This window comes from Aspergillus tubingensis (assembly GCF_013340325.1).
Source record: "Aspergillus tubingensis WU-2223L DNA, scaffold_8, whole genome shotgun sequence".
Classification (NCBI taxonomy): Eukaryota; Fungi; Ascomycota; class Eurotiomycetes; order Eurotiales; family Aspergillaceae; genus Aspergillus; species Aspergillus tubingensis.
In genome coordinates this window covers 4404926-4432456 of record NW_023336282.1, presented here as the reverse complement: position 1 = coordinate 4432456, position 27531 = coordinate 4404926, and the positions used below count along the sequence as shown (strand labels likewise).

The window sequence follows — 27531 nt, the reverse complement described above, 5'->3', positions numbered from 1 at the left end:
AATGCTCTATGGGAATGCTCTACTCCACCTCTAGATGCTGTGACCTGGGAGTCGCCTCTCTAGTCCTGCGAGCAGGCACAGGTGAGTAATCACCCGTGTATCTGGGGCTTCTTTTCACGCTGCGAGGAGCGGATCTAGGAGCATCAGGGTCCGCCGCAAGACGGTACTCCTCTTCCACAACATGATCTTCGACATCCGGATATAACTCCTCATCGTACACATCCTCATCTTTTCGAGGTAACGGTCCGGGCCGAGCCCTGGAACGAGGCTCCGTACGTGGGCCTGGTCCGCTTTCATATCTGCGCCCGGTAGAGGGGCTCGGAGCATGCATATCGTCATCTAAAAAGTCGTCTTCTGCATAATGCTGAGATTCGACCATGACCGCGCGTTTCCGACCAGCGGAGTATCGTCCAGCTGCGACTCGGCCGCCCGAGGAGCCAGCATACTGAGACTGTCGCTGAGGGGTGCGGGCTGGCACACTGCGTCGAGAGTTTCGCTCAACCGGGACGTGGTCGGACTCGTAACCACTGAAACCGTCATATACGGCAGGTTCCCGAGTAGGCCCGGACTCGTACCCATCGTATCGAACTCCTTCCATGTGGGCCAATTTGCGATCGTCGGCACGCCGGGCTTTGACTAGGTATCGGTCGAATTCTTCGATTGTGTCGTTCACTGTGCGGAAGTGTTCTGCGGTGAGCACTACCGGCAGGTCATTACCCGGGGTCTTTTCTCGCTGGTCGAAGAAGGCGAGGCAGGATGCTATTTGTACAGCGTTGCGGATTTGGCGACCATTCCATGGGCCACGTCTGTGGACTCTGTAGGTTTTCTCGTATTCCGATCGGACAAATTCGATGATCTCTTTGTCCATGACATGGATATGCCCGTTGCCGATGCTTGTTCCCTTGGGTACCTTGTCTGCTCGAGGGAGCCGGGCCAGGTTACTGCAGAGGATGGAAATGGTATCTTCACTGCTTAGATGAGGATAGTAGAGGCTTAGATGTACCCGTGAGCGGAATGCTTCGTCGAGTGCCCCGACTCGGTTTGTGGTCAGGAAGAGGATGCCGCTGTAGTATTCTAGCACTCTGAGGAATACTATATGAGGTCAGTAAGGTCCAGCCATTGGTAAGTATACGGGCATACCTGAAACTAAGGCGTTCCTCTCAACATCTGTTCGATCTCTCTGTGTGAGAAAAACATCTGCTTCATCCAGTAGCAGAATGCAGTCCCACAGATGAGCATATCGAAAGATGTCTTTGAGTGATCTCTCCACAGCATCCGCTGTTATTCCTAGGTCACCGCAGGTGATGGGAAACAGAGGTTTCTCGAACTCCAATGCCACGGCCTCTGCGGTCGCAGTTTTACCCACCCCGGGCGCTCCGTGCAGGAGGATCACCAGGCCTCGTCCCTTTCCCCGGATCATGTCCGGTGTATACAATATGGCATCACGAGAGCGTTCATGGTGGATCTTTGTAAAGTGAGAAGAAACAGTCGATCGGATGATCCTCCGATGTCCAGGCTTTATCTGGACATGGTCTAGGGTGATCCTCTCTTCAGATACCCGACGCAAGTCAAAGCCGCGAACATCCAAGCGCGTGAACCTCCTCTCGCGTAAGACGTATCCAAGGACTCTCCGTGGAAGGAGGGCCAGATCTTCATCGGACCATGTTGGTTTTGAGAATGTGTCATTGTTATCAATGTATGGGTTCTGCTTCATGTAGGCTTGCGCTTCCCTTGCATATGTAAAATCTTCTCGGACAAGCAAGTTCTCGTTTTTCTCGACGAAATGGGGCGAAGCTTTTCTCCATAGCCGATATGAGACATTTTCATCCACAACTGTAGCCCATGAATCATGGAACGTCTCCTCATAACGCTTAGTGTCGGTGGGGTATGTCTCAGTAACGTATCGCGAGGCTTCCTTCACATCTATAATGACCTCACTTTCTATGTGTTCGGGTTCAGCGAGCTCCATGCTCTCCTTGAAGATACCTGTTGAGAGGTTCCAGCCAGAATAGTACTGATGTTTGTTCTCTGGCTTCACGAGCTCCTTGAAAAGCTTTCCACTCTCAACCTGCATCTTAAGGATCGTCGCATGATCAGGATGGTAACGTAGAGGGTAACATGGCAAGGCAGTGATATCTTGCTCGCCGGCAAAATGGGGGACTTCTAGGGACTGCCATATAACTTTCAACTGCTCTCCATCATGGTCGAAACAATAGATGCTCCACCTCGCTAGTGAATTCGGGACGAACCAGCCACCTGGGTCCGTTTGCCACATGTGGTCTTCGGGCCGGAGTGAGGCCAGGCGAAAGACATTCTGGATAGCAGACTGATGACGTGCTTTGGAACTGGTGGCCACAGATGGAACAAAAACAAGATCGCCCGGGCGGAAAAGAAAAGGCAGCTCGTCATATCTGACTTTGTTCGGAGTATTCTTGGTGACATGTTCAAATCTCTTCCAAAGAGGTAGAATCTTCTCTTCCACAAAGGTGACATAGCATCGCAATTCGTCCCGAATAGCAGATTCTGAAGTTTTTCGCGAATCATCCAATTGATTGTCTTCTGAGGGCTTAGGTCTTGCGTGTGAGTCTTCCAAGTCAGACTCTAATTGCTCCAGCTGCTTTTTTATTTCACCATTAAAGTAGGCGAGAGCGTGAAACGGACGGCAGAATACGCAATCGGATTTGGGGAGAACCATGCTGCTTTCGTTCCACTCTCCGAGTTCAGAAAGCCGACGAAGTATCTCTGGAGAGCGGATCCTCACACGTTGGAGTTGCAAGGTCTCAGCAACTCCTTCCGTCGGCGGTGCCACCTCAATAGTCTCAGTCCACGGTGATGGATTCGCAGCGCGCCTTTTCTTTTCCCGTTCCAGGTCCTTCCACCAGTCGGAAGTACTGATCAGGGCTTCTATCGTATAATCTGCATCGTCGTCCACTGACCGGTTCATGAAGGATGGGTAATCATAGTATCTCACGCCCACGTTGATTTTCCGCTCGTTGAAAGCAGATCCATTGAGCCACGTATCGTCATCGGCTTTGCTCTCATCGTCTGTCGTGTCGCTATCGCTGTCGCTGTCGTCTTCCTCATTGTCCTCCTCGTTGGTATCGTCATCTTCATCAATATCGTCGTCATCGTCCGTCTCCTCACGGTGAGAACTTCGCTCTTCATTATCTTCCTGGATAGTCTGAGTACTGGCCTCCCGCTTTTCAGTCACAACCTCAGGTATTTCCGCCTCTCCAAACCCATCTATGGCGTCCTCCTCTGATGCCGGCACACGCTCCGAAGGCGCTGACTGATTCACGACCTCCATCGCACGCAGATGTGCCCTGAGCCTGGTAACCTCCTCTAGCCGACAAAGTTTTCCGAAATGCTTTCACCCACTTCATTGCTCGCACTGATTTATAAGTTCGTTATCAGGCATCTTCAGTGCCTCGTATCGACGCCAAAGGGGCGGGGGAAGCCGCTGCCACAGCGCGGCTGCAGAAATGGAAGACAGTGATAGGAGGGATGAAGTGGATTATGAGCTCAATGCGACCAGTCACCAGACGCGGGATCTATACTAGTGCTCACGAAGGATTCGTCAGGGGCCAAGCCGTCATAGCACCTCCTTCACGAACGCATTAACCACATGGTTTAATTGCGCTGATTGTTAAGCGCTCACACCTGTCATGCATCGATTGGGTGAGCTTAGAAAATACGGCCACTAGGGCTTATGAAACTCGTATCTAAAAGCAAACATAGTCAGAAGGTTTGATAGCAGCATGACTCGGGTAGAGGGCTAGAGCTGGGAGGACAGACTCACATACGCCCCATCCCATTTCTACATATTATTCATCAGGGATCCGCAGGATTATGGAGGTCTTCATCTGGATGCATAACATCGCCCGATATGACACACTTCTTCCATGTTCGCCGAAAACCAAAGTCGCTCCCAGCAGACAAGACGGGGACGGCAAAGAGTCGGGCGTGGATTGAGGAGCGGGGGCGTGACTTCCACCCCGCCTTTGCGGTGGAGAGCGAATTCGATGAGCAACAAGAGAAGTACATTCCCGCCGAGCTGGCGACAATTAGGTGCGACCATCCATAATGATACATGTGCATGCAGATGCTCAATGTATGCATGGTCTAATGCATCACCAGAGATCTTGAAACACTTTTAAAGCATCATGATGCCATCGCGCCCCCGGAGGAGCCAAGATTCTATGACTACACATGGCAGATGGTTCTGAGGACATTAGATGAAGCAAAGGATGTGGCATCATCTCGCAAAGACTATACATCTACTGCTGTCCAGGGCCTTGGCATGTTAGCTCCCTTGAAAGATGCCATACCTGACGAATATGGACTGAGTGTTGTCAAGGGGGTGTTGGGACTAGTATTCGAGGTAACTGAGATCTGTTGTATCTCGGTAGATGGGCGACAGACTGTGATTGCTGACATATGATTCTCAGACTGCGAAGCGAGGAGTAGAAAATCGCGCCAAGATCTTGGAAGCATTCGAGACCGTTCCCGAAACTGTTCTGACAATCCAGACGGCCTATAACTACTTGAACCCCACAGCGGATGACGAGGAATTGTGTAGGGAGTTTTGTAGAACCCTTGTGAGGACATTGCCAGGATTGCTGGATGTTTTGTTGAAGAGGCAGCCATGTGGGTTCATAATTGCTCAATTTGACATGGTCTTTCGCTCACGGACTTGATTACAGGGTACCGAAAGGTCACAGAGTCCCTCACTCTGAGAATCCGAGAGACTCTCACGGTCGACCAGGTGCTTTCAGACTGGAACCGTTATCTCGTAACCATCAAAGAGCGATTGGAGCGCATGAAGGTCAAGATCACTGCTGCGACGGCCTATCACAGCAGCGAATCGCACCGCTTGGGCTTGGAAGCAAATACCAACATCCAGACCCTTCACACGGAGCTCCAAGGAGCCCGCAGCGATATCAAAGACCTGGTCACTGAAGTGAAGAAGCAGGTTGGAGCTGAGTATCGCGAGGTCTTTGCCTTTCAAAAAGAACAATCTGGTGCACAGGCTATGACAGAGCTACTATATGAGTTCAAGGCGCTATGTAAGGAGTCTCGGGAGCAGTATGAGGTCCAACAGGGTCAAATCTTTCTCTTGCAACGCGGTAAGGTCGCTCTACGCGCATCATACTTTGATGATACTAACTATCTCTGACCAGCCTACTCGGATCTGGCTCATGAAAACGAAGCTCTTCAATCATCCCTCTCACTCAGCAGCACAAATTCTCGAGACTCAACATCTACAACAGTCACCCCAATCGAACTACTCGGGATCTTAGGCGTCTCTCCACATACCGCAGCCCAAGACCTTGAGATCGTCCTCCAAGAAGGCAGTAGATTCAAATCTTCATACCTGGGCCGTGTGCGATGGCTTGCCAAAACCGATGAGTTTACTGAATGGCTTCGGGCCACACAATCATCACTCCTTCTAGTAGACGGCCGTCTGGATACCAATCCGGCGATAATGGTCACTCCAATGTCAATATTCGTTTCAACATTCATATACAGCCTGGTCAGCAGTCCCGATTGCCTACCCTTATTCTTCTTCGCATCACTACACGACGGTCAAGAAGATCCCGAACTCAGCGGCCCGACAGGGATGATGCGAAGTCTCATCACCCAGCTTCTCTTCAGCGACCAGCTTGCCACACCAAGCCTTCAATTTCTGGGTAGAGGCTTCCTCAACGCCTGTGAGAGCAACAACATCAAAGCGCTCTGTGAGTTGTTCAGACGACTCGTTCTGCAGGTTCCACCAAATATACAAGTCATCTGCATCCTGGACGGGACAGCCGCATATGAGAAAGAGCCAGTAACAGGGGAAGAGATCGATTACGTAGCGGCCCTGTTTCAGCGACTCGTTGAGGATTCAGTGGACGCAGATTCCGTGCGGCTGAAGGTACTTTTTACATTCGCAAATCAAAGTCTGCAAATCTCGGATAGGGTGGATATGTATCCTGATGTCTGGCGGTATGCTTCGCTGGCGGCTGGACATGTGGATTATCTGTCTCGGCTGGATTTTAGACAAGAATGGATGGAGTGAAACTTACTGGAAAGGATTATGCTGTGTTGCAGTGGAAGCAGATACTGTTTCTCCCCAAGTGTATTCTGGGGTCTACCTTCATCTTCGGCTGTGATTTCCCCGCGAGTTACCAAGAAATTATCCCTGTAGATTGAACTGAATTCTTACGGCCCGAGCCTTAAAGTGGGCAATACCCATTCCTCACAATCTGGGCATTCCTGTTCGTGGCATGTGGGCTAAGCTTATATGGAACTGGCTTTGTGGCTTGAGGTGGTGATGCTACGTCATGTATAGAATATATGTGACAGGTTTTCCAGTGCTTGAGGACAGTGATCGTCGATTACCAAAGCCATTGTTGTGTGGACGTGACACTCGATGACGCAACTCTGGAGCTTGTCCTGGAGCCCTTCTCTCAATGGTGGATCTTCGAAGAGGTCAATGTCAATCGTTGTCAGATCGGGGAATTGAGGTGATCGGAATGTCTGATCTGCGTGGAGCATGAGCGGAATGATGGCAATACTACCTTTCTGGAGAGTATAGGTCGCAATATGATTTCATAAGGGAGTAGAGAAGATTGATCTGTTCGAAGTTGGGAGACTTGGTTAGTCCTGGGAATACGTCAAATCAGAGTCCCGACCAATAACTATGCTTTTGTTCGAGCCCATTGGCGCCTGTGGGGATGACTTGCATTCCTCGGAGACTCCAAAGCGGAGAATATGTGTGAATCAGAATGCAGATTCATCGCCGAGTGGCTGTCAGCTTACCGCGAGAGGAGGATTACTCTCATCCCTTCGGGAAAGAGCTCTCAGCATTGCCTCGAATCCGCAAGGGTAGCACTGCGCGAACCCAGTACAAGTGAATCGGCATGTTGGTGGTGGTACATAGATTGCGCGAGGTAAGCTGACTTCATCTCGTGTAGGAACGGGTGTTGTAGAACAAAGAGACCCTGGAGCCAGTCCCTGCAGGGAATTCGGGCCACGCGGTGTCCTCGAGTTGGCCGCTGTGTTCTCTTTGCAATGTTTGCGTTCCCTCCCATGCGCATAGCTTAGTCATATATATGGGGTCCAACAAATCGTCAGTCGTCTGTTTGTTTCTTCCTGGATCCTGGCCAGTGTAGCCCCTTGAACGATGGCAACCCGGAGTATGAGGGAGAGAGAATCGGTCCCGAAGCCAATCGGGGGCCTTCGATTGGGAGTTCTTTTGGATGCCGTTGGTCACGGGGGGCGCTAACAGCGGGTGTCGTGATGTTTGCTGGGAAATCCGACAAGAATGAATGGCAGCACTGGTTCCATCCGTCCTAGTTGGATGGCTGCTGATGTCCATGGTTACGAACAGTGTGATCCATCTTTCTGTGACGACTCATTTGTGCTTTGGGTCAGTACCACAGCTAGTTCACTGAATTTGAGGTGCGGGATCCACCCATTTTGGGCACTATTGTTCATGATGGCCTGTGCTGTCTCGGATGGTTTCTTTTGTTTCCCATTCACTGGGCAGCATCGGCAAGCTCCGGGGTAAGGCAGCAAAACGGACAGGTCAACTTTTACCTCCCCCCTGGGGAATGCAGACCTGCAGGCTGCAGTCAGCGCGGCGCAAGTGAATGAATGAGTGAGTGGAATGGGGGGAGCGAGTGGATGAATGGGGGAAGAGGGGAGATGATGTTGCCTGGATGGGGCCTGGCAGGGTCACCTGGACGCGGCCATCTTTTGCCTCAACGACTATTAAGCCCTGCAGGTTGAAGATCTCCGGCGTGTCTTCGCTCCTGCCCTTGCAGCTGATCCCTCCCCCAGTTCCGCCCACCAACCAACGCCCTCTTCAAATACAACAGAATCTCCCCTGACTCGCTTCTTCGCTGGCCTGCCCTCTTCTTACCAGCCATTTATCGTGATCGATTACTTTACCTCCTGGAGGATCCCTTTTCCTCCCACCCCCCCTGCGTTTGGCGGGCGACCCTGCCCCTCAATTCACCGCCAGACGCAACACTGACAGCATCTACCGGGCAGTGCTGTTGGTACTGACCTCAACATTCTCTCACATGCGAACCTTCTGCCTCGTTGTTCCTTTGATCATGTAGCTGAGTTGGGGCCTTACTTACTTTTGAGCTAGACTGCGACCTTGGCATCTCTCACCATGGAAAGTCTCCCCAAAGGCTTGCTGACCACGGCGACAAAGGTATCAACGGAGCTGGATGGCGTGGGTCCGGTGAATGTTGGGGATGTCGTGCAGCTTTGGAAAGGTGGGTTTCTTCTGCGCCTTCCCCTGTCGCGAATCCAATGTGTCTCATAGCGCAATAGTCTACAGTGCCAATCCATCAGCGCATGATGACGACGTGGGATACAGGCTGGAGAACTTCTTCTGGAGGATATGGGGGAGTCGTTGTCTAAACCATACCCTCCTGGGAACTACGTTGGCCAGTCTGTTCCTACGTATTTCCGAGCCCAACCCGTTTAGTTTGGTGCAGTTGAGCAAGGTGAGGGATATTGCGAGGCTCACGCGCGGCCTAGGTAGGCATCGATGGCAACTTGTGCTAACTTTGACAGGCGACCAAAGCAGCTCAAGCAGCTCAGTCATCCAAGGAAATCCATGAAGGGGGCTCCGGGAGGCCTGCCGGTAACAACGGGAAGGCACCACTTCACCCCATACTCAAGAAGCCCAGAAACGGAAGTTCCAGCGGAGAAACGCATAAGACGACTCGTCTGCTCCTAACGGACATTGACGGTCAGAGTACCACTCGCAAACCATCAAATCCCCCTACACCGGTTCCTCCATCAGTGCCTACAATGGCAGACACTGCGCCCCGACAGACGCAAAAGAAAGCGGTTTTTGTGGCTAGCAAGGCAAAGAGTAGCAAGCGTCGGCCTGTGATCATGCGGCGCAAGTCCTCACAGCAGTCGTCTGGTACCAGTTCTACCCGTGCCCATAGTCCACCACCAGACTCACCGCAGCTGACTCTGGAATATACCCCAAACCCACCAATTCAGGAACTTGGGAGAGCGTCAAAGGCCACCGTTGGTGCATATGAACTGGATGAAACGGAGCCTTTGACAAGAAGCCATAGCGAATCTCGTGCGGACCTTGCCGTATCCCTGAGAGATACGAAGACCAGAATTCCCGGAAAGGGCCTTTTTGCAGCCGACATACTCGAGAAAGATCCAGCCCAGGATGAAAAAGTACTAGTTGAAAGGCCCCCAAAACTCCCAGATTCGTTTTTATCTGATTTAAGAGAGCTTCTCGACACGGATCGGCCAGAGGAGGCACATGTTAAGCCGCCACCTCCACGTCGCAGAGCATTTTATGCAGTCGAACCTTCCCTACCTGAACCCAACTTCTTTTCAGCTACTGGATGTCGCCGCTATGATGCACGATATCTGTCGGCGGAGAACTACGAGCAACCATCTAGCATGAAACTTGTCGACAAGAACTTCCGAAAGCGATTCTCAGATCGAGTACGCCAGGAACAAGTCCTGGTTTCTTCTTTAGGAGTACCTGAGCCAGAGACCGAACCCAAGACGATACCACCCAAACCAGTACGGGCTGAATCCAGCAGCACCGTCACTAATGCCACACCATCCCCATCCCGGTTTGGGGGCTCACACGGAAAGGCGTCCACGGCTCCAAGCTCTGCCGTTCCTTTCCAGCGGCCTTCCAACCATGATGACTCGTTTGCAACTGACAGTCAGGGCAGTACGGACGAGGACGTGTCTCCAGTGTTGACCAATTTTACGACGCCACGCAGACAAAGCCAGCTTAGTGCGATGATCGAGCAAAGTAGACAGCAGGGGGGAGAAGAGAATCAGCAAGAGACGGAAGAGCCCATTGAAGAGATTAGAGAGTAGTAGAATAAGAGAAAACGAGTACTGACATGACAGCTCGATCAAAAAGAAAGATGCAATATGCGATACAAGGGCATCTTTTAAGATCTCAAGACATTACTCATGCGTCGACGCATGCACTCAGTGCTTAATACAAAATACAATAATTATCCATCAATTCTCCCACCAATCTCATAACTCATCTGTTCCTCTTCTCTCACATTCCTCCCATCTCATCCCCTTTGCCTTTACAACATCTCCACCAATCCCCCCAACAAACCAATTCCAAACCAATGGAACCCACCTAAACCCCCTCCTTCTCCTCCACGCCATCAACCCCAAACACCCCCCTCTGCCCCCTCCACCACCTCATCCCCTTCCACAACGCCGTCCCCACCCACAGCACCAAATCCACCAAATCCACCCAAACCGCACGCCTCATCCTCGTCACCATACTACTATCCTCATAATCCCCAATATACAACTTCCCAAAGATGCCAAACAGCGTCAACCAAAACACGCACAACACCGCCTCCCACACAAACAGCGGCAGATTCCACCTCTCCCGCATTGCCAACGGCGTCCGCGTCTTCAACACCCAATGCATCATAACCAGGTAGAATAGCGCCGTCCCGCACCCCATCATCCCCGTCACGATGGCGTACACCCAGCGTGCATCTGCCGACTCGGACTTTTCGTGTGCGTGGTGGATGTCGATCCCGTAGAGGATTATGGTGGTTAGTCCGAAGACGGCTTGCAGGATGTGGAGGAAGAGCTCTGTGTAGTGCTTTAGACGGGGGCGCCGGGGGATGTTGGATTGAGGTGGGGGTGGGTAGTCGAGGTTGATTCCGCTGGGGTCTTGGTTTTGGTTCTTGGATTTGGAGAAGATGCGTCGGATGAGGCGGAAGGCGAGGAGGTACATTTTGGTGGTTTTGTTTTGGGGTGTGGTGGTGGTGCTTTGTGGTTGTTTAGTAGGAAGATATGTATGTGTGTTGTAGTATGTATTGAGGTGCGAGATTATTGCGCCAGCGCAAGATAGTATCACGATCAATCACGATAAATATCGAACGAGAAGTGTGTAGTATGTAAGGTCAATCAAAGAGAGAAGAAAAACGGCAATAGTAGAGAGTAGATAGTAGTATTAGTGATTGTTCACGTCGAAACAATAGACACTGTCTAAACAAAGGAGATTCTCAAAGAAAGAACTTATAACTTAATAATATAGAGAGTGATGAATAAAGAATAAAGAATGCTTTCTGCTGCTATCCAAACCATCCCATCCCTTCTGCACTCTCTTTATATAACCATCAATCCAATACCAAGACACCCAGAACATCTATTTTTATCATCCTCATCAACATGTTCAGCAGAACCTAATCCATCCAATTACACACTCGCAAGCTTGGTTCGTGTCGATGGGCTGAAACTGCCATGCCCGTCGGCGGTAAACTGTATACTTACTTTTAGAAACTGGGTAACTGATTGACAGCTGTGTATAGGGCGCGCGCCAGTTCATGCAATCATGGTTTCAGGGCTGCAGAGGGACGGTAAATACGTTGATCATTGGGGAAGTGGTATGTATGGTTGGTGGGCGAAGCGCCGTGCCTTTCTTGGAGCTTCGGAGTTTGGAATGGGGTTGGTCGGGAGGGAGGTCTGGGGTTACGCTTGGCGGCTAGTGGAACGATCAATCTTCAACAGAGCAGAACATGGATTCCTTTCTTTCCTTCTTTCTCTCTCATCCCGTCTCTCATCGTGGGATCTGATCTACATTAGCGCTACGGACTAAAATAGTATCACCAATTCGTTCCATCCCATCCATCCATCCATCTATCCATGTTCTCTCTGCATGCATAATACCGAGACCTCGAACACACCTGATTCTCATCTGTCCATCCATCCCATCCGCCTCTCATCCAATCATATTCTCCAATATGCATTGATGCTGCTCAACAATTCCAACCTGAACCTGAAATATTCATGTGTGACGCTGACGTGACATTCATCGACCGGAGCGGGGATTCATTCATGCAAGTAATGGGCAAAAAGAAAAGCAGAAGGCTAACACAATCATGCAATGGAAAAGAAATAAAAGAAAAAATTAATAGTTGTGGAAGAAAGTAAGCATGCATTAAATCGAAAACAGACAAAGAGAAAACCGAAAGGAAGAGTGAGCAACGGCCTATCACCGCTCGCTAGCTCGATAGCCGTTGCTCCATTGTCAGGGCGGTCTTGTCCCGCCGTCCGCTGCACTCTTAGCGCCCGACCCTGCTGCTGCGGCTGGCTTGGGCGGATGCCCTGGCGGTGGTGCACTTTTGACGGTACCTGGAGGCGCTGGAGGTGGGGTTGGGATCCCCTCGTCCTCGTACTCGTTGCCTAAATACTCGTCATCATGCACCCCTGGTCCTCCGGTTGAAGAATGATCCACGGACGCTCGGTCGTATCCTTGGTCATAGGCTGCGTGCTGGGCCGCTGCGTGCTTGCTGGCATTCTTAGTCGCTTTCTTGCCCTTACGGCCCTTCATCTTGGCCTTCTCGAGCAACCGCTTCTTCTCCGCCAATCGTTTCCGTTCCTTGCGATCCTTGATCTCGTACTGGCGAATGAGAGCCTCAGGCGGGTGGCCAAAGATGCTCTCGTACTCACAGAACTCGCAAATCCAGATGTCCTCGATGCTGGGCGGGTGGTGAAGGTTGGCATACTGCTGCTGAATCTTGCGTTGACGCGCGGCCAGAGCATAGAGGCTACCCGGAGACCGCTTCTTCTTCCTCCCCGTGGCTGCAGGCTCAGTCCCAGCATTTTGTAGTTGTGGCGGTTGCGAGTGCTGTGATTGTTGAGATGCCCCTGAAGAGTTGGCTTGCGAAGTGGCATTTGGGATCGTCTGGGTGCCCTGTGAATATCCCCGCTGGCTCTGGACAGCTGCAGTGAGAGCACTGGGTGAACGATGCTGTGCAGGGTACGGGTTCTGTGCCTGCAGAGCCATTCCTTTCGACGAGTCCGACTCGCATGTGAAGGTGAACTGAGTCTTGGTCGGCGTAGGCGTTTGTCGTTCGAGCATGCTGACATGACCGGGTCCAGGAGGAGGTGAGGAGAATGCTGAAGCGGCGGCATTGGCGATAGCGGCGGAGATTATGCCCTGGTCTGGCTTCGGGGCGGAGTCACCTAAACGTGCGTAAGCGAAGCCCGAACACTCGGTCAGACACACAACAGAAACATACCTGCTGGTCCCGGGGACGACAACAGGCCATCGCGCCGCGTAGGGGTCCGAGGCCAACTGATGGGAGAATGAAGCGATAAGGAGTTCCTCCCCGTGCTACCACGCTGCGGCTGGCGGCCAAGGCGACCTCGTCCCGCACCGGACATGCCGCTGGAGATCGGAGACGCGGGGCTGCCCGTGCCATAGAAGGTACTCACATGGCTGCCTTCGCCAGCAGTGGAAGGAGACTGAAAAGACGTCGCGAGGCCCATGCTGGAGAACTCTGGAGAGAGGGTGGAGTGGTGACTGCTGAGGTTGCCTGGTGTAGGAATTTTGCGCTTCTTCTTGTTGTTGGTGTTCTCAAACGCATCGTACCCATCGGGACCCGCCGAGGAGGACTTCACTAGAGGCCCTTCACTGTTGCTGGGCAGCGTCTGAGGAGGGGCACTGGAAGCGGCCGAGGGGGACAATGACGACCCGCGGAAACCAGCACTTCGACGCACAACTACAGGCCCATCCTCATCACCGCTCTCCAGCTCCACCCCATTCTCATACGGCAAATGGTCACGCTCAGGGCTTTGATCGCGACCGTCGCTCTGCTGCACATACACTTTGGTGTCATTTACTATGTCTGCGCTGTCCACAGAGGTTCCGTAGAACAGCTGGGTGGCAGGAGGGGCCGGTGGGAAGAGGATCGAGTCGGCCGCTTCAGAGGATAGGCGAGAGCGGAGGGTACGCTTGGGCAGAGGGCGGATGAGCCTATCCGGGTAGACAGGGGACGGTGTATCTGGGGCCGAATTAAACATCCCATCTGCAGGTGAGCAGTATCAGCAACTGAGCAGCCAGCAGAACCCTGATATCTAGATCCGCCCAGGAATTCGCGGATCCATCATCGGGGGACAACCCGTCAATTGTACGCACCAACAAGGCCAGACGCTACTTCCCCGGAGGAACAGACATCCTTGGTAAAAGACATACTCAGCGTAGCAGTCATGATGGCAGTTTCTTGGCTCTCTCTCTCAACCTCCACAACCACAGCCGAATGGCGGTTTGCCTCCTTGTAGCCCAACCCGGCAAGTTCCCCGGATGGTTCCCTTTGCTTTAATTTAGAGACAACCCTTCCCTCCAATTATTTTTGTTATGATTCCTCGATGGCCAACCTATCCCCAACACGATACTCTATAGCCAGTTCCGTCTGGTCGGCGTGGATACGGAGGGAAGAGGAGGGGGGGTGGAGGAGCAATACGGAGATGACCCTTGACCGCACTGGATTGGCACCCACAAGTCAGTTGTCATGTTCCCAACGCTGGCACCCGGAACCACACAGAGTTTGGAGGGAGACCAGCCACGAGGGCATCCAAGGTCCCCGCCAGTCTCAACAGCCAGAGTTGAACTCGTAGGATCCCCGGGACAGAGCAAGGGACTTACGTAGGAGACCATGCACCGATATCGCCCACGCAGACTTTTTGACGACTCAACCCGAGGTGTCGGCAAGGAAGGACCGACAATCGAAACCAGTTCAACCCCGGACCACGCAAAAGAGGGACAGGGGGAAAAGGGCAGAAACGGGTGTAAAGATAGACGGGCAGCGATGGCCGATCCCGGGGAATTAAACAAGTAAACTAGCAATCAGAAGAAGGGAAGGCAACAGGGGACGAAGATGGCGGAGGGGTGGGAATCGAATGGCTCGTGGATAATAATTAGATGAATAAGTCACTCCCCATAACTAATCCGCTTTCCTTTCTGGGCCGAGCGGATACCTACGGCTGCCTAAGGCTGCCATGTGGTGCCGCTAGTCCCGTTTAGGCCAGAGTGCGCCCCAAAGCCTCAACTATCTACTCCGGAGTCGAGTTACTGTCTCTCCTCCTCCGATCGTGGTTCATACACGACGCGGTGTGCGGGCAATCTCTTTCGGGGGGTACCGCGCATGTTCAGCTCTCCTCATACGATGCGGAATAGTTTTCCTCCCAAAAGTGTCTAGCCTGTCCTGCAGTGTCGCATCCTTTATTCCTTCCCTGCAAGGACCTGAGAACTCCTAACTAAGCTATGTATATGTATATTCTGGTCGGCGTGTCCAGGTACACTGCAAATGTTGAGCATACGGAGGCTCCGACATGCCTTGCGTCCCTCGGTCCATTAGTCTATCCCATGCCTCTCTTATTATCCGCTTGTCGGTGACTACACGTGCTTTCGCCCGTGGCACTCATCATATCCTCAGCCAGCTCTTGTTCGAAGAGGCCATAAAATACCCAGATTATCGTGCCATATGACAAAAACTGTGTGAACCGATCCCATAACAGCTCATGGTGAGCTGTATCTTGACCCGCACACCCGAACACCCGGCGTAGCCTGGTAGGCTCTGTATGATCGCGGAAGTAGTGGGGTGGAACAAAGAAATCGCTATCGCTGAGCTGGATCAACCAGAACCTTTCTAACCGACACGAAGATGAAGGATGATAGTAGGCGCCATGGTGGACTCACGAGTCTGCCACAGTGTGGGTTAGTCAGCAAGGTCTCAAATTTCCGATCTTGTCCCAGTAATGTCCGTGGCGATGGGTACTAGCAGTCGCTTGGGCCATCGTCAGTCGAAATGGGGCAACGATTCAGATAGAATGAAAGAGAGATGTATATCGAAACGGAAGACGATGATCCCGGGTTACTGGCCACAAAGCAACGCAGAGAGGTGAGCGGGGTTTGGAGGACAGTATTGGCATGAATGTCATCATCGCATTCCGCTCGGCTTTATCACCGATCGACATTATTGGCGGAGGAGAAAGGAGAGGACGGCTTCACTAGAGTACACATTAGTGAGACACGGGTCACCCCATAAGTATCGTCAATAAGTCTTGCGGAAAGAGTGAAGGTCGATAAGAACAGCGCGCGCGCAGAGACAGAGAGGGGAGAAAGAGAGAGAAATAGAGCGGGGAAACGGCCAATGCGCGTTGACCGCAAAGGCGCGCAGCTCAAAACCCGTTCCGGCGGCCGGCCGTCACTCACGCTCTCATTCTGGGTCCGTTTCCCTCTTTCTCGCTCCTCCTCTTCCTTTTTCTCCTCCCCACCAACCCTTTTCCTGCAATTTCACAGACTATGTAGTCCTCGGTCTTCGTTCAAGCTCGCAGGCGCAGTTCTTGGATGTCTTTTACCCTTTGGTTCCAATTGGCATTCCTCTGTCCTTGACTTGCCGGCTTTTTTCCCTCTGCTGCATCTCTTGTCATCCTTAACCACTTGTCTGAGGCGTGGTCGACTCCCTCAGCTCTCCACCCGTGTGCGACAGCTCGCTCACGGGCAGGTTTCTTCTCCTTGACGTTGTCCACTCTCTTTCTGAACCCATATCCTATTTTTCCTCCCTCCCCTCCATACCTTACGACCGTTTTATTGTCAGAGTTCGGTCGCTCTGCCCTCTCCCCCGCTAATAACTTCCCTCCATTATGACGCCTCGTCGTTCCTCTCGTGCACGCAACCAGCCCTCTCCAGCTATTCTTCAGCATACAAACTCCTCCAGCTCCTCCAATTCCATGGCTCGCGAAAGAAGCACCCGGTCGAATCATAAAATCTCCTCCCCTCAGCGTTCCTCCACCAATCGGTCCCAGTCGATCGACGATGCCGACACAGGCTCGAAAAGTGACTTTCGAGAAACACGCCAGCGACAGCGTGCTCGGGGGGAGGAGGATAATGATCACCATATGAGACTTGAGGATGGTGACGACGATGACGGGGAAGAAGAGGACGAAGAGGAAGAGATTACCCGGTGTCTCTGTGGACAACAGGAGTACCCGGGTCTGCCTCCTTCTCGACGTGACCTAAGTCGGCGCAATGGTTTGCGTACCGGTATTAAAGATGAGGCATTCAATCTTACCGCAGACGCATCAGACTTGTTGCCAGACGAGATCGGGAGCATGTTCATCCAATGTGATTCGTGCAAAGTCTGGCAGCATGGTGGCTGTGTGGGGATTATGGACGAGGCTATGAGCCCCGATGAGTACTTTTGTGAAGAGTGTCGCAAAGACCTCCATAAAATCATCAGCGAAACAAATGGGTAAGCTGATCCTTTTCCTTCGTTCTCACTCGGTACCTGCTGCCAGAGTTGAATTTTCAAGCCGGTCGCTTGTGTTGTCGTCTCTGGTTATTTGCTATTTCTCATCATGTGGCATATTCGCTTACGATCTCGCAGATCATATTCGTCTCAGTACCTTCCTGTCGCTCCTCCCCCTTCTACTGCTCCCTCGTCGCGAGAATCGTCGCGGGAAACATCCAGACGCGCCAAGGAACCGAAACCACGACACAATGATCCTACCAATCCTAAGAGACGGTCAACGATGAATAGCCGTGATGCCGCTTATGATGAAGAAGAGCAGCTGCGGCGGGCCATCGAAGAGAGCAAGGAGGATAACAAACCAGCTGGTGATGATATTGCGGCCCGGAGGCCCAAGAGAAGTCGCAGCGACAGTGAAGCGTACGTTGAACATTGCTCGTTGGTCGTACTGGTGATCACGCTAACACGACAATAGGCAAAAACAAGCGACTAAGCGACAGCGCACGAGCTCTCCCTCGCCGGGTGCCGTTTCGAAAAGTAACCCTGCTTCACAGCCTGTCTCGGAGGATGAGTCGAAGAAACCTGCCACCAATGGCGTCCGGCGGCAGAGAGCTGCTTCACGCAGCCAGCGTGATAAGGAAACCAAAGAACCTGAAGAACCTGAAGCGGAGCAGCCAGAGGCTCCACCTCGTAGGAAAAGCCGTTCGGAGCGACAGAAGGGCGATGGTGAGTGATGCTGCTTATTGTCAAATCATATCATTAGGCTAACTGTCAAAGACGCCGAGTCCGACCATGAAGAAGGATCCCCAACCAAGCCTAATGCGAACGAACCCGAACCGAAGCAGCCCAGTCCGGAGGAAACGCCGGCCCCTGCCCAGGAAGCTGCACCTTCGCGTCCGTCCACTCGTAAATCCGGCCGCCCGCCTGCACGCCGTGGCGGTCGCATCGGACGGAATCAATATACTCGCGATCGTGACACCAACGGCACCGACTCAACAACACGGTCGCCGCGGCGTGGACAGTCGCATGATCTAGGAGGGGATTCGCCGCGGGTGGGTGTCAACGGGACACACATCAACAGCAGTGAATCGGGCAAGCCCAGCCGGCCCCGCTACGTGAACCAACGAACTACCATGAACGAGATGAAGCGACGGGTGACGGCGATCTTGGAGTTCATTTCACGTATGCAGGTGGAAATGGCTGTCGCGGGGGAGAGCACCACCCCGCCGGGTAATGATGACCGGCCGAACGGGATCACCCGACTTCTGAGCGAGAATCAACTCCTCTCCAGTGCTATCGAGAGCGCCGGCCTGGAAGGCGGTTCAATGGCGCAACCCACTGCAGAGAAGGATTTCAAGGACCTCAGCAGCGTGGAGATGATGGATGTGTTGACTCGTCATCTCTTGAAGTGGCAGCAGGAGTATGGCAAGTTTGGGGAACGGTGACGGAGCTACAGGCAGATCCGTTTCTTCTTCGGCAACTGCTGGCTCGGAGTTTTTGCTACGCACGATACCCGGTTCGTCTCTTCTGAAAGTGTGGACATGTATATTATGGCTTCTGGAGCATCTTGAGGACAGTCGGCGTTACGAGTCTTATGGAAGTACCCTGCTCATCTAGTCGATTTGCTTGGTTGAGGCGTGAATTGGATATGTTTGATGTCGGTTGGAGTTCAGGCGTGCGTTATGCCATGTGCTGGCTGGTTACAGTCTGCTTAGCTGATCAACTAGATCACCTGTTATGGTTTTGCATATGGCTTCATTTCACATACGGTTAATGTTCATTGCTGTGGATAGTATAATACCATTCTGCTAATCCCTGAGAAAATACATAAGAAACAACAACATGCCTAAGGAAACAACCAAGCCGCACTCCAACTATAAATGAGTTCATTCCCCATTATCAACCACATACACACAACCCAAGCCTCCATCCCCATCCCCCCAACATCCTAATATAGTATTCATTCACCCCTTAACAGCCCTAATCGCCCTCCCCCCCTCAACATAATCAAACTCCCCCATCGTCCTCGAAAACGCCACATCCTGAGGTCCCGGACACCCCCCACCATCACGATACCCCCCAGGACAGAGAAAACTATGCGGGAACCCCAAATCAAATGGATACGCAGCATCAATATCCTTGACGTCTTCCGCAGTAAGTTCCAAACCCAACGCCTGCACATTCTCCTCGAGCTGTTCGACCGTTCGCCCGCCGATAATGGGGAAAAGGTAGGGTGTTTTCTGCAACACGTAGGCAATAGCCACGCTAGTCACCGAAACTCCCTCTCCATGACGCTTCGCAACGGTATCCAACACCAACGAGACCTGTTCTTCGTGGCCGGTGAGTAGGTGGGAGAAGTTTCGAACTCTCTTCGGAGCAGAGTCGTTGTTGGGGGGGCGAATGTATCCTAGTATCCAAATCATATCATACAATTAGCAAACCCAAACCCAAACCCAAAGGGACTGAATAGAGGAAATACTAACCATTCCCCAAAACCCCCCAAACACAAACCCCCATCCCCTCATCCCTACACAACGGAATAACCTCCCTCTCCAAATCCCTACACGTAGCCCCATACCTACCCTGATAAACACTGAACCCGCGGAGTCCATGCACCCTCGCATACATATTCGCCTTGCTGACCACCCACGCCGGCGCATCACTAATCCCCAGGTAGAGTACCTTCCCCTGCGCGACGAGATGGTTGAGCGATTGCATCAACTCCTCCACGTTCGTGGAGTAATCCCACGCGTGCACGTAGAACACATCGATGTAGGTGGTTTGAAGTCTGCGGAGGGAGTCGTCGATTGAGACGCGCATGGATTTGGTGCCGTTGCCGCCGAAGTTGCTTTGTTGGATTTGGGGAGTATGGTTGGGGGGAATAGGGGAGAGGGTGTATTTCGTTGCGATGACCATTTCCGAGCGACGGGTTGGAGAGCGTGTCGCCATCCATTCGCCGATCCATTCCTCCGATTGCCCTGCTTGGTAGGCGTTTGCGGTGTCGATGAAGTTGCCGCCTAGGGCGTAGAATCTGTCGAGGAGGGTGAAGGCGGTGGATTTGGGGACTGCGCCGAGACGGTCGCTCCAGGTTGTGCCCAGGGACATGCCGCCGAGTTGGAGGGGGGAGATGCGGATGGAGGAGGTGGGGGAGAGGTGGCGGTGGTGGGAGAGGGGTGATTTTTTGGTTGGTGATGGGGGAGTGGTGGTGGTGGTTGATGAGGACATTGTTGTTGTATACTCTTAGTATAAGAGGTGGTGGATTTGTAGTTGAGTGGTGAGTGTGTATGAGGATGGTGGAAATGTGAGTGATTGAAGTATAGTATGAAGTGGCTCTTTTAGACCTTTTATAGTTTGAGGATATGCGAGTTTTGCTTGTATAGTATCTTATATTAGAGGTGAGTATAGTAGTTGCACTCGGTGATAACTGTCTCCGCGGATTTCCGGACTTAGGGTTTTGGAAGCCGCAGATACCATCCCTATCTCCATGGCTGAATACCTTCACACACTATTATCATAATATCCCCCATTGCATACTCTCCGGACTTATGGCCCAGAAACCGAGTATCTACTTCATACACAAGTTTCCATGAGATTTTCCATTCTATCCAGCTACTCCGGACTTATTTCTCCAGAAACCGAGTATTCATAGCATAATATTGACCTACCGAACTACATACCTACAGAACCACCTTCCCAGCACCACCCGGCAACTCCACCCGGAACAGCGCAAACGGCCTCTCCCTCTCCTGTCTCCACAGCTGATTCTCCGTGAAATACAAGTATCCCCTCTCCCCAGTCCCATTCCCCCCAAAACTAACCACACTCATCGTATCCGTCCACCCCATCCTCGGATCCCTCGCAAATGTCTCCACGCTGCCATTCCCAGGATATACCACATTAATCGCATTTGACTCGAAGCTCCCCACATATATCCGTCCCGCTGAGTCGGTCTCATACCCATCACTGACTCCCTTTTGAACTATCTTGGTCACGCTCTTCACAGCCTTTGCCCGTCCTTCAGAGGAAATATCTCGCAAGACAGCAGTAGGTACAGAGTAAATGTCCCGTCCACTAACAACCCCAAAGTAGAGCGTTTCGCCATCAGCGGAGAGCGCAATTCCGTCAGTACCGGTGGAGACATCGACCACGTCGCCCCAGATGAATGCGCGGAAGTCGGGCTCTGCTTTCGTTATAGATAGCCCGTCCAGCTGCCGCCAGGCCTTTCCGGTGCCGAGATCAACTACGATCAGCCCGTTGCGGCCTTCCGGGCTGGAGTCAGTTAGGTAGGCGATACCTTCGCTGGAGGTGTTGGAAAGGGGGGGGCGGAGGTCGAAGCGAACGTCGTTAGGGTACTATTATTCATTCTTTGGTTAGATATGTAGTGATGACTATGCTGGATGATGGATGAGGGGCATACAGAGTCTGCGTAGACTGCATCCCTGGGGAAGAGAATCGTCCTGAACACTTTATTCGTAGCCAGGTCAACTCCAACTAATTTTGGCCCACCATATGAAGATAACAAAAGGGTATTGTTTGCCGTGGTAGCGCGGCCAGTGTCAAGGATCCAGAGACGGTCTTTGGCGTCGACCACTACGCTTTGGACGCTGATGAGATGGTCTGCGTAGTTGACTGTTGTCTAGGACATATCAATATTAGACAGACATGTAGTATTACTGGTAGGGAGGAGACTAACTGCCGGAGAAGTAGAGTAATTAACAGCCCCACCAGGAGGATAATTAAACTCCGCAGAAGGATACGGCACTTCGGTCGTCGAGTCCGTAAGTTCAGCTACCTGGTAGCGGGTGTTGTTGGCGTCCAGGCCAAGAGGGTAGCAGGAGAACATGCGCCCCGTGGAGGATACAGCGATGCCGGTGGGAAACTGGTCATAGTATTGGTGGACTAGCTCCAGCGAGGGTCCGTATACTCCGGTATCATGGGCCAGGCCGTTGACATGGCTGGCTACGAGAAATGGTAGTAGCGGGATGATAGAGATGCGCATTTTGAGTTGGATAATTGATTGATAAGATTTAGAGGTGAATTGTGGGCAATAAATATGCTGTTGCTTGAACGAGGGGTATAGTAGTATGACGAGATGTTTACCCAGACAGGTTTAAGCTCCGCACGGGTGGTTGCAGACGCCATCGAAGGAGCAGCGAGCTAATTTAGATTAAGATTCTTCAGGGACAGGTCGTGGCCAGTAGGATTAGTTCTCTTGGGCATATTAAAGTGGTTTATTCATGATATATTACAAAATAAGTGGATGTCTCAATGAGATACAATGACGTCGTATGATCGGGATATATATATCCACACATGATGTCCGTGACCTACTTCTTTGCACTCTACCTAATATAAATACCTGCCCCTACACAAAATATACTAGCACTATACTAGTCATCCCCGTGAATTTGCTCGTATAAAAGTTTTCCAATAACCATAACAGACACATACTCGTCTTGATAGAACTTACAAGCCACTGTAGCATCCCAGGGCGCGTAAGCTACTAACAAAAACCACACGACTTCCACAAGACACATGCTATTCTTAGACCGAGGCGAGCAGAGAAATGACTACAGGAAGTTACTCACGTAACAAGACGCTTGCATATTCTAACCTACCGTGCTAAGCCAGAGTATGTCAGTCAATCAATCATTCGACATCCATCATCAATCACGGCATAACCAGATGGACGAACGACCTGTGCACAGTAAAGACATACAGAATCAGTATTACTTGGTACCTCTCATTCTGTAAACCAAGATTAACGTCAAATCGTCGTTGGTTATATACTGACTGATAATATCCAACGCAGGAATATATATATCTATCTATATATGTCTAACCCGACTGAACCGGTAGGGATAGCGGTACAACCAGTTTATCAACATATCTATGGAGTAGTATTAGTGGTAATGAATAATTTGCGCTGTTATTTGCAATTGCTATGTAATTGTGAGAATGTACAATACATAAAGTGCAGGAGGGTGCATAGAGTGACCGGGGTGTAATTTGGCATCATGGGATTGGAGACAGAGGATAAATGGGATTACAGTGTCATCGTGAAAGAGTAAAATGACATCTGCTGGTAGAGTATCAGTGGAAGTTACATTCTGTCCTGGAATGTATGTGACAGAATCTACACTGCAGCGGAATGTGTCAACTACTTAAGCTTACTACAAATCAGGTATACAAAACAGCATAAGCTACATCCATTATCCTAAGTACAACAAGGCCATGCCAATACATCATTTTCAAGAGGCCATTCCATCATTGCATAATCCATCAGATACAAAAAGCTCGAGGTCAGGTCATGTCATAAGGATCGTCGAGAAAAGTTTCTCACCCAGTTGCCCGGCAACCTTATTCGGGAAGGTATCCCGTGGATCATACCCGGCGGAACAAACCAGCGGGTACAACACGGGAGCTAAACCGAATGGGGAAGGTGGATGTTGTGGGCTTACAGGCGGGAAGCGTGGACCACCTTGTAGTCGACGACCAGCTCGCGACCACCATCGTTGATGACCAGGGCGCGGACGCTGCCACGGCCATCCTCGAAGGCCTCGCGGATGCGGCGGAACAGGTGACCCTGGGGCACCACGGGCAGACCCTGCTTGACATCACCGGTCTCGGTCATGGCGACCAGGCGGCCGTCATCACGGAGGTCCAGGATGCGGTAGGTCTTGTAGACAGGGCCGAGCATGGTCTGGACCACGACGGAAGGAGAGGGGTTGGAGACGAAGCTGGACTCCTCCTGGAGTTCACGGGTGAACAAGTCGACACCCAGGTAGCGGTGCTGGCCGGTCTGGGGGGAGACCGAGATGCGGATCACCTGGCAGGGACGGCCCTGAAGGATCAGGATATCGCCGATGCGGATGAAGTGGCAGGGAATCGGCACGGTCTCGGCGGTCGAGGAGCTGCCACCGGCACGGGGCTCAACGATACGGACATCCTCGCGGACGCCTTCACGGAAACGAACTGGACCGCCTTCGTCAGCGACGACTACGTCCTGGCGGTCGTGGTGACCGTGAGGGTGCATGATGCGGTCGGCAGCGCGCTCCACACCACGACGGAAGGAGTGATAGTTACCGTCGTCGTCGTAGTAACCCATCTTGCGAGAAGGAGGGGAATCAATGACAGTCTTGGTCTTGAGAACCTTCACAGAGTTCGAGCCGCTAGGAGACTCGGGAACCGGCTCAACGTTCTGTTGACGGCGGCTGTAGGGGTCGCGGGGGTAGGAGTCGACAGGCTTAGACTGGTAAGCACGGTCGTACGAGACGTCAAACTCGGACTGCTTGAACTGGCGGTCGTACGAAACGTCCCTAGACTGCTGGCGAGGACCAGAGAAGGAATCTACCGAAGCTTGAGAGCGGCGGTCGTACGAAGAGGCAGGAACGTCGTAGGTAGGATTATTAACCCGACGACGATACTCGCGCTCAGTGATGTCAAGCTGGTTCTGGAGAGCCTGATCGTAGGTGGGTTGACGGTCTTGGAAACGGACCGACGGTTCACGATAACTATGGGTGCGTCAGAGAAGAGGAACTAATGCAATAGTCATGTATGAAGGGCGGGTGGAGGTCCAATGGGGTAATAGGTAGGTAGACAAACAGCAAGCACGCAAGCACACAAGCAGGCAAGGGGATGTGATGTATAGTAGGGTTGGGGTATGATTGAGGGGAACGTGTGATGATTGGGTGGAACAGGACTTAATACTTTTGATGGGAGGGTGGTATGTGGGAAGGGGAAGCTTAAGCTGGGACCACAAGTGGGTGGGAATGCAATGGATGGGGTGGGAAGAAATAGGAAAAAGGGAAAGGAAAAGAGGAAAACAGGAAAGCAAGAGGAAGTAGAAGAGGAAATGAGAAGAGGGTTGGGGAAGAGAGGCTTGTTTGTTTTGGTGCCACGTAAGAAGGAAGTGGAGGACGCGACTAGTAGTGAAGCCACGGCCAGACACCGCTTCTTGTCGCTCTCCACTTAGGCTGGAGTGGATGTGGTGCCCCGTGCCAATCCTATGCCCCAGCCAGGCAGCCACCGGGAAAAAACAAAACAAAAACAGTAATGAAAAAAAAGAAAACAAACCAAAAAATAATACACATGTAAATAAAGAAAAAGAAAAAGTGGGAAAAATCCAAAAAATAGTGGCTTACCGTTCACGCGCTAGATCAACTTGGGGATACCGAGGAGCAGCAGAGGAAGCAGCAGCACCAACGGGGGGGATAGTCTCAACACGCTCGTCGAATCGAACAGTATTGACAGTAGTAGTCAGGTCCTCCTCACGGAAAGCAGAGGGAGCACCGGGTCTAGGGCCGTAACGATCCTGTTCGACAAAAGCTGAAGCAGAAGAAGCGTGAAGGTCGACTTCTTCCTTTCCGTAGACACGGGGGTCTGGGAGAGGAGCAGAGGTTCGAGTATCTTCCCGTTCGACGTGCGAAGTGCGATCGAGATTGACTTCTTCCTCTACTCTGGCAGGCGCCGCGAGAGTAGCTTCAGGAACAGCGTCACTCCGGTACGACGACGGGAAGACACTGAAGGGGATGGGGACGCGGGCGTCGAAGTCCAGATTGGCTGTCCTTCGGGCGTCTCTTCTCGAATGCCTTTCGAACTGTTGGGCAACAACTCGAAAGACGAGACAAGAAAAGACTTGTTACGGGGAAGAAGAAGTCTTTCTCGGGGAGTACGTGGGGTTGGAATTGAGACGATACTTTGTGATCGATCTCAAATCAAGCGGAGAATTCCTGGGGTAGAGGAATGTAAGATAAGCTTAAGCTTAAGAAAGAAAGGGGGGGAAGAATGGAATGGAAGAAGTAGAAGGTGGAGAGAGGGGGATGAGGATAGAAAGAGAAGGAGGAGAGAGAGAAGAGAACAGCTTGATGACGAGGAAAAGACGGTGTTGAAGTAGCTGGAGATACGCGTTTGTTTACCGCGCCTTGCCGGATTGGGGCCATGTTTACAGTCCACTGGAAGTGCTTCAGCTCTCCAAACTTTACTCACGACTCACTCCTCCGTATCTACAGTAGAACAGTGACTGACTATCTGGTATCTACTGGAATAATCATCCTGCCCTGCCCCCCTCCGCCCCTTCCAGCCTCCTGCGGGATGTACAATCTAATGATGGGGGGAGGTTTATCCCGAGGTTCCTAATCTCCTCTCCATCCACGGTCGGCGCTTGATCCCATCCACGGTTCCCGCCCGCGTGTTCCAATTGCTGGCTATTTGTAGGGTCCCTTTCACACTCGCATTGACGCCATCGTTGAGACCGATCACAGTAGTTTGATCGATAGCTCCATTTTCCAATGACTCCAACGCATCGCCCGTAACGCAAGTAGTACTACAGTTAGATTGTCTCCACTCGGCACCACATCCTTCACATGCAGCTGGGTTCATTTCGCATTCACACCATATTAATCTCATCACCCACGAGGCTGGCCAGCCGCCCCCAGCCGAGTCCCCATGGCAACAACCTCGATCGGACAATCTGGATCCCGCTGAGCTCCAACCGATCGTCGCCCAATGCTTTTCCTTGCCGATATTGCTGCTCTTTGTTCATTATTCAGAAACCCAAACCCCATCTCTTTGGTGCCGGTTCCCTGAGAAACCATGAGATGATTAGAGAGTCAATTCATCTCTCTCTCTTCTCTTTTTTGCCACCTCCTCTTCTCCCTCTCGATTGATCCCGATGCGTGGAGCTGACTCGCCTGGAGCTTCCCCCATCGACCATCCAGCTTGCTCTTCGCCCAGCACGGCTTGCTGCAGCTGTGCGCCGTGCTCATCGTGTTGTCCCGCCATTGGCGAATCGAGCTTCATTGCTCCCCAGCCGGTCTCACTTCTCGTCTCCACTCCGGCCAAGCTCTGAGTGTCTCAATTCCCAGCCATTCGCCCGTGCTTGACCAGCCTCTCGCTCGGCTTGATCGTATGTGCAGTCCATGGGCTCGGGCGGGCGCCAGCCTGCCGATTTTCCTTGACCCTGCCTGATCCCAGCTCCAGTTCGTTGCTCTGAGCTTCCTCGGCTGGTTGCAACATATGGGTCTAGGCGCTCCCAGCGGGAAACTAATACCCGGTCGGTTCGAGGCCATTGCTGCCTAGCCTGTTTGCTCTGTGACTGCTCATCTCCGGTCGCTTCCTGGGTGAACCGGGAGCTCCGTAGTGTTGTGCCCGCCATCGCCGTGGAGGACGCGTCCGAATAATCTGCCGCATCGATTACTCGTGCTGCACACAAGGTTACAGCCGTCGGACAATAATCTGCAGAGGGACCTCTCACATGCTGACTCCCCACCTGCTCTTCAGCCTGCTCTTCCCCCCTCCCCGGTCACCACTTTGCAACTCAAACAGAAGAAAGATGCAAATCTACAAGAAGGATAACAATGCGAGAGAATGTGAGCCAAAACGTAGTGTAGATCTCATATAAATATTGATTATGTAAGTTGTCGGCCATGGCCTGTCACCTCTTCTCGGCCGCTGGGCC

The 27531-nt window shown here is 52.1% G+C and overlaps 9 protein-coding genes across 9 annotated transcripts; 3 read left to right on the top strand and 6 right to left on the bottom strand.

Annotated features, from left to right (window-relative positions):
* Positions 1–19: 19 nt before the first annotated feature.
* On the bottom strand, positions 20–3307 carry AtWU_07757 (AAA family ATPase; the record flags this gene model as incomplete). Its single annotated transcript, XM_035502866.1, has 2 exons — positions 20–1092; positions 1141–3307. The coding sequence occupies 2 exons, from the start codon at positions 3305–3307 to the stop codon at positions 20–22; spliced, it is 3240 nt and encodes a 1079-aa protein (XP_035358759.1).
* Positions 3308–3886: 579 nt separating this feature from the next.
* AtWU_07756 (major royal jelly family protein) lies at positions 3887–6061 on the top strand (the record flags this gene model as incomplete). Its single annotated transcript, XM_035502865.1, has 5 exons — positions 3887–4068; positions 4138–4381; positions 4449–4647; positions 4704–5126; positions 5181–6061. The coding sequence occupies 5 exons, from the start codon at positions 3887–3889 to the stop codon at positions 6059–6061; spliced, it is 1929 nt and encodes a 642-aa protein (XP_035358758.1).
* A 2106-nt stretch (positions 6062–8167) lies between these two features.
* On the top strand, positions 8168–9873 carry AtWU_07755 (GATA-like domain-containing protein; the record flags this gene model as incomplete). The annotated part of the gene is made up of 3 exons (XM_035502864.1): positions 8168–8273; positions 8332–8507; positions 8578–9873. The coding sequence occupies 3 exons, from the start codon at positions 8168–8170 to the stop codon at positions 9871–9873; spliced, it is 1578 nt and encodes a 525-aa protein (XP_035358757.1).
* Positions 9874–10153: 280 nt separating this feature from the next.
* On the bottom strand, positions 10154–10771 carry AtWU_07754 (similar to An07g04510; the record flags this gene model as incomplete). The annotated part of the gene is made up of 1 exon (XM_035502863.1): positions 10154–10771. The coding sequence occupies one exon, from the start codon at positions 10769–10771 to the stop codon at positions 10154–10156; it is 618 nt and encodes a 205-aa protein (XP_035358756.1).
* A 1296-nt stretch (positions 10772–12067) lies between these two features.
* On the bottom strand, positions 12068–14033 carry AtWU_07753 (uncharacterized protein; the record flags this gene model as incomplete). The annotated part of the gene is made up of 3 exons (XM_035502862.1): positions 12068–13005; positions 13062–13850; positions 13961–14033. 3 exons carry the CDS (start codon positions 14031–14033, stop codon positions 12068–12070), a joined length of 1800 nt encoding a protein of 599 aa, XP_035358755.1.
* Positions 14034–16467: 2434 nt separating this feature from the next.
* On the top strand, positions 16468–18517 carry AtWU_07752 (putative transcriptional regulator (Cti6); the record flags this gene model as incomplete). Its single annotated transcript, XM_035502861.1, has 4 exons — positions 16468–17075; positions 17211–17492; positions 17548–17798; positions 17850–18517. The coding sequence occupies 4 exons, from the start codon at positions 16468–16470 to the stop codon at positions 18515–18517; spliced, it is 1809 nt and encodes a 602-aa protein (XP_035358754.1).
* A 519-nt stretch (positions 18518–19036) lies between these two features.
* Positions 19037–20297, bottom strand: AtWU_07751 (aldo/keto reductase; the record flags this gene model as incomplete). Its single annotated transcript, XM_035502860.1, has 2 exons — positions 19037–19479; positions 19655–20297. 2 exons carry the CDS (start codon positions 20295–20297, stop codon positions 19037–19039), a joined length of 1086 nt encoding a protein of 361 aa, XP_035358753.1.
* Positions 20298–20749: 452 nt separating this feature from the next.
* On the bottom strand, positions 20750–22071 carry AtWU_07750 (MRJP-domain-containing protein; the record flags this gene model as incomplete). Its single annotated transcript, XM_035502859.1, has 3 exons — positions 20750–21424; positions 21490–21708; positions 21766–22071. 3 exons carry the CDS (start codon positions 22069–22071, stop codon positions 20750–20752), a joined length of 1200 nt encoding a protein of 399 aa, XP_035358752.1.
* A 1458-nt stretch (positions 22072–23529) lies between these two features.
* Positions 23530–26014, bottom strand: hexA (putative Woronin body protein HexA; the record flags this gene model as incomplete). Its single annotated transcript, XM_035502858.1, has 3 exons — positions 23530–24586; positions 25217–25671; positions 25991–26014. 3 exons carry the CDS (start codon positions 26012–26014, stop codon positions 23530–23532), a joined length of 1536 nt encoding a protein of 511 aa, XP_035358751.1.
* Positions 26015–27531: the final 1517 nt, after the last annotated feature.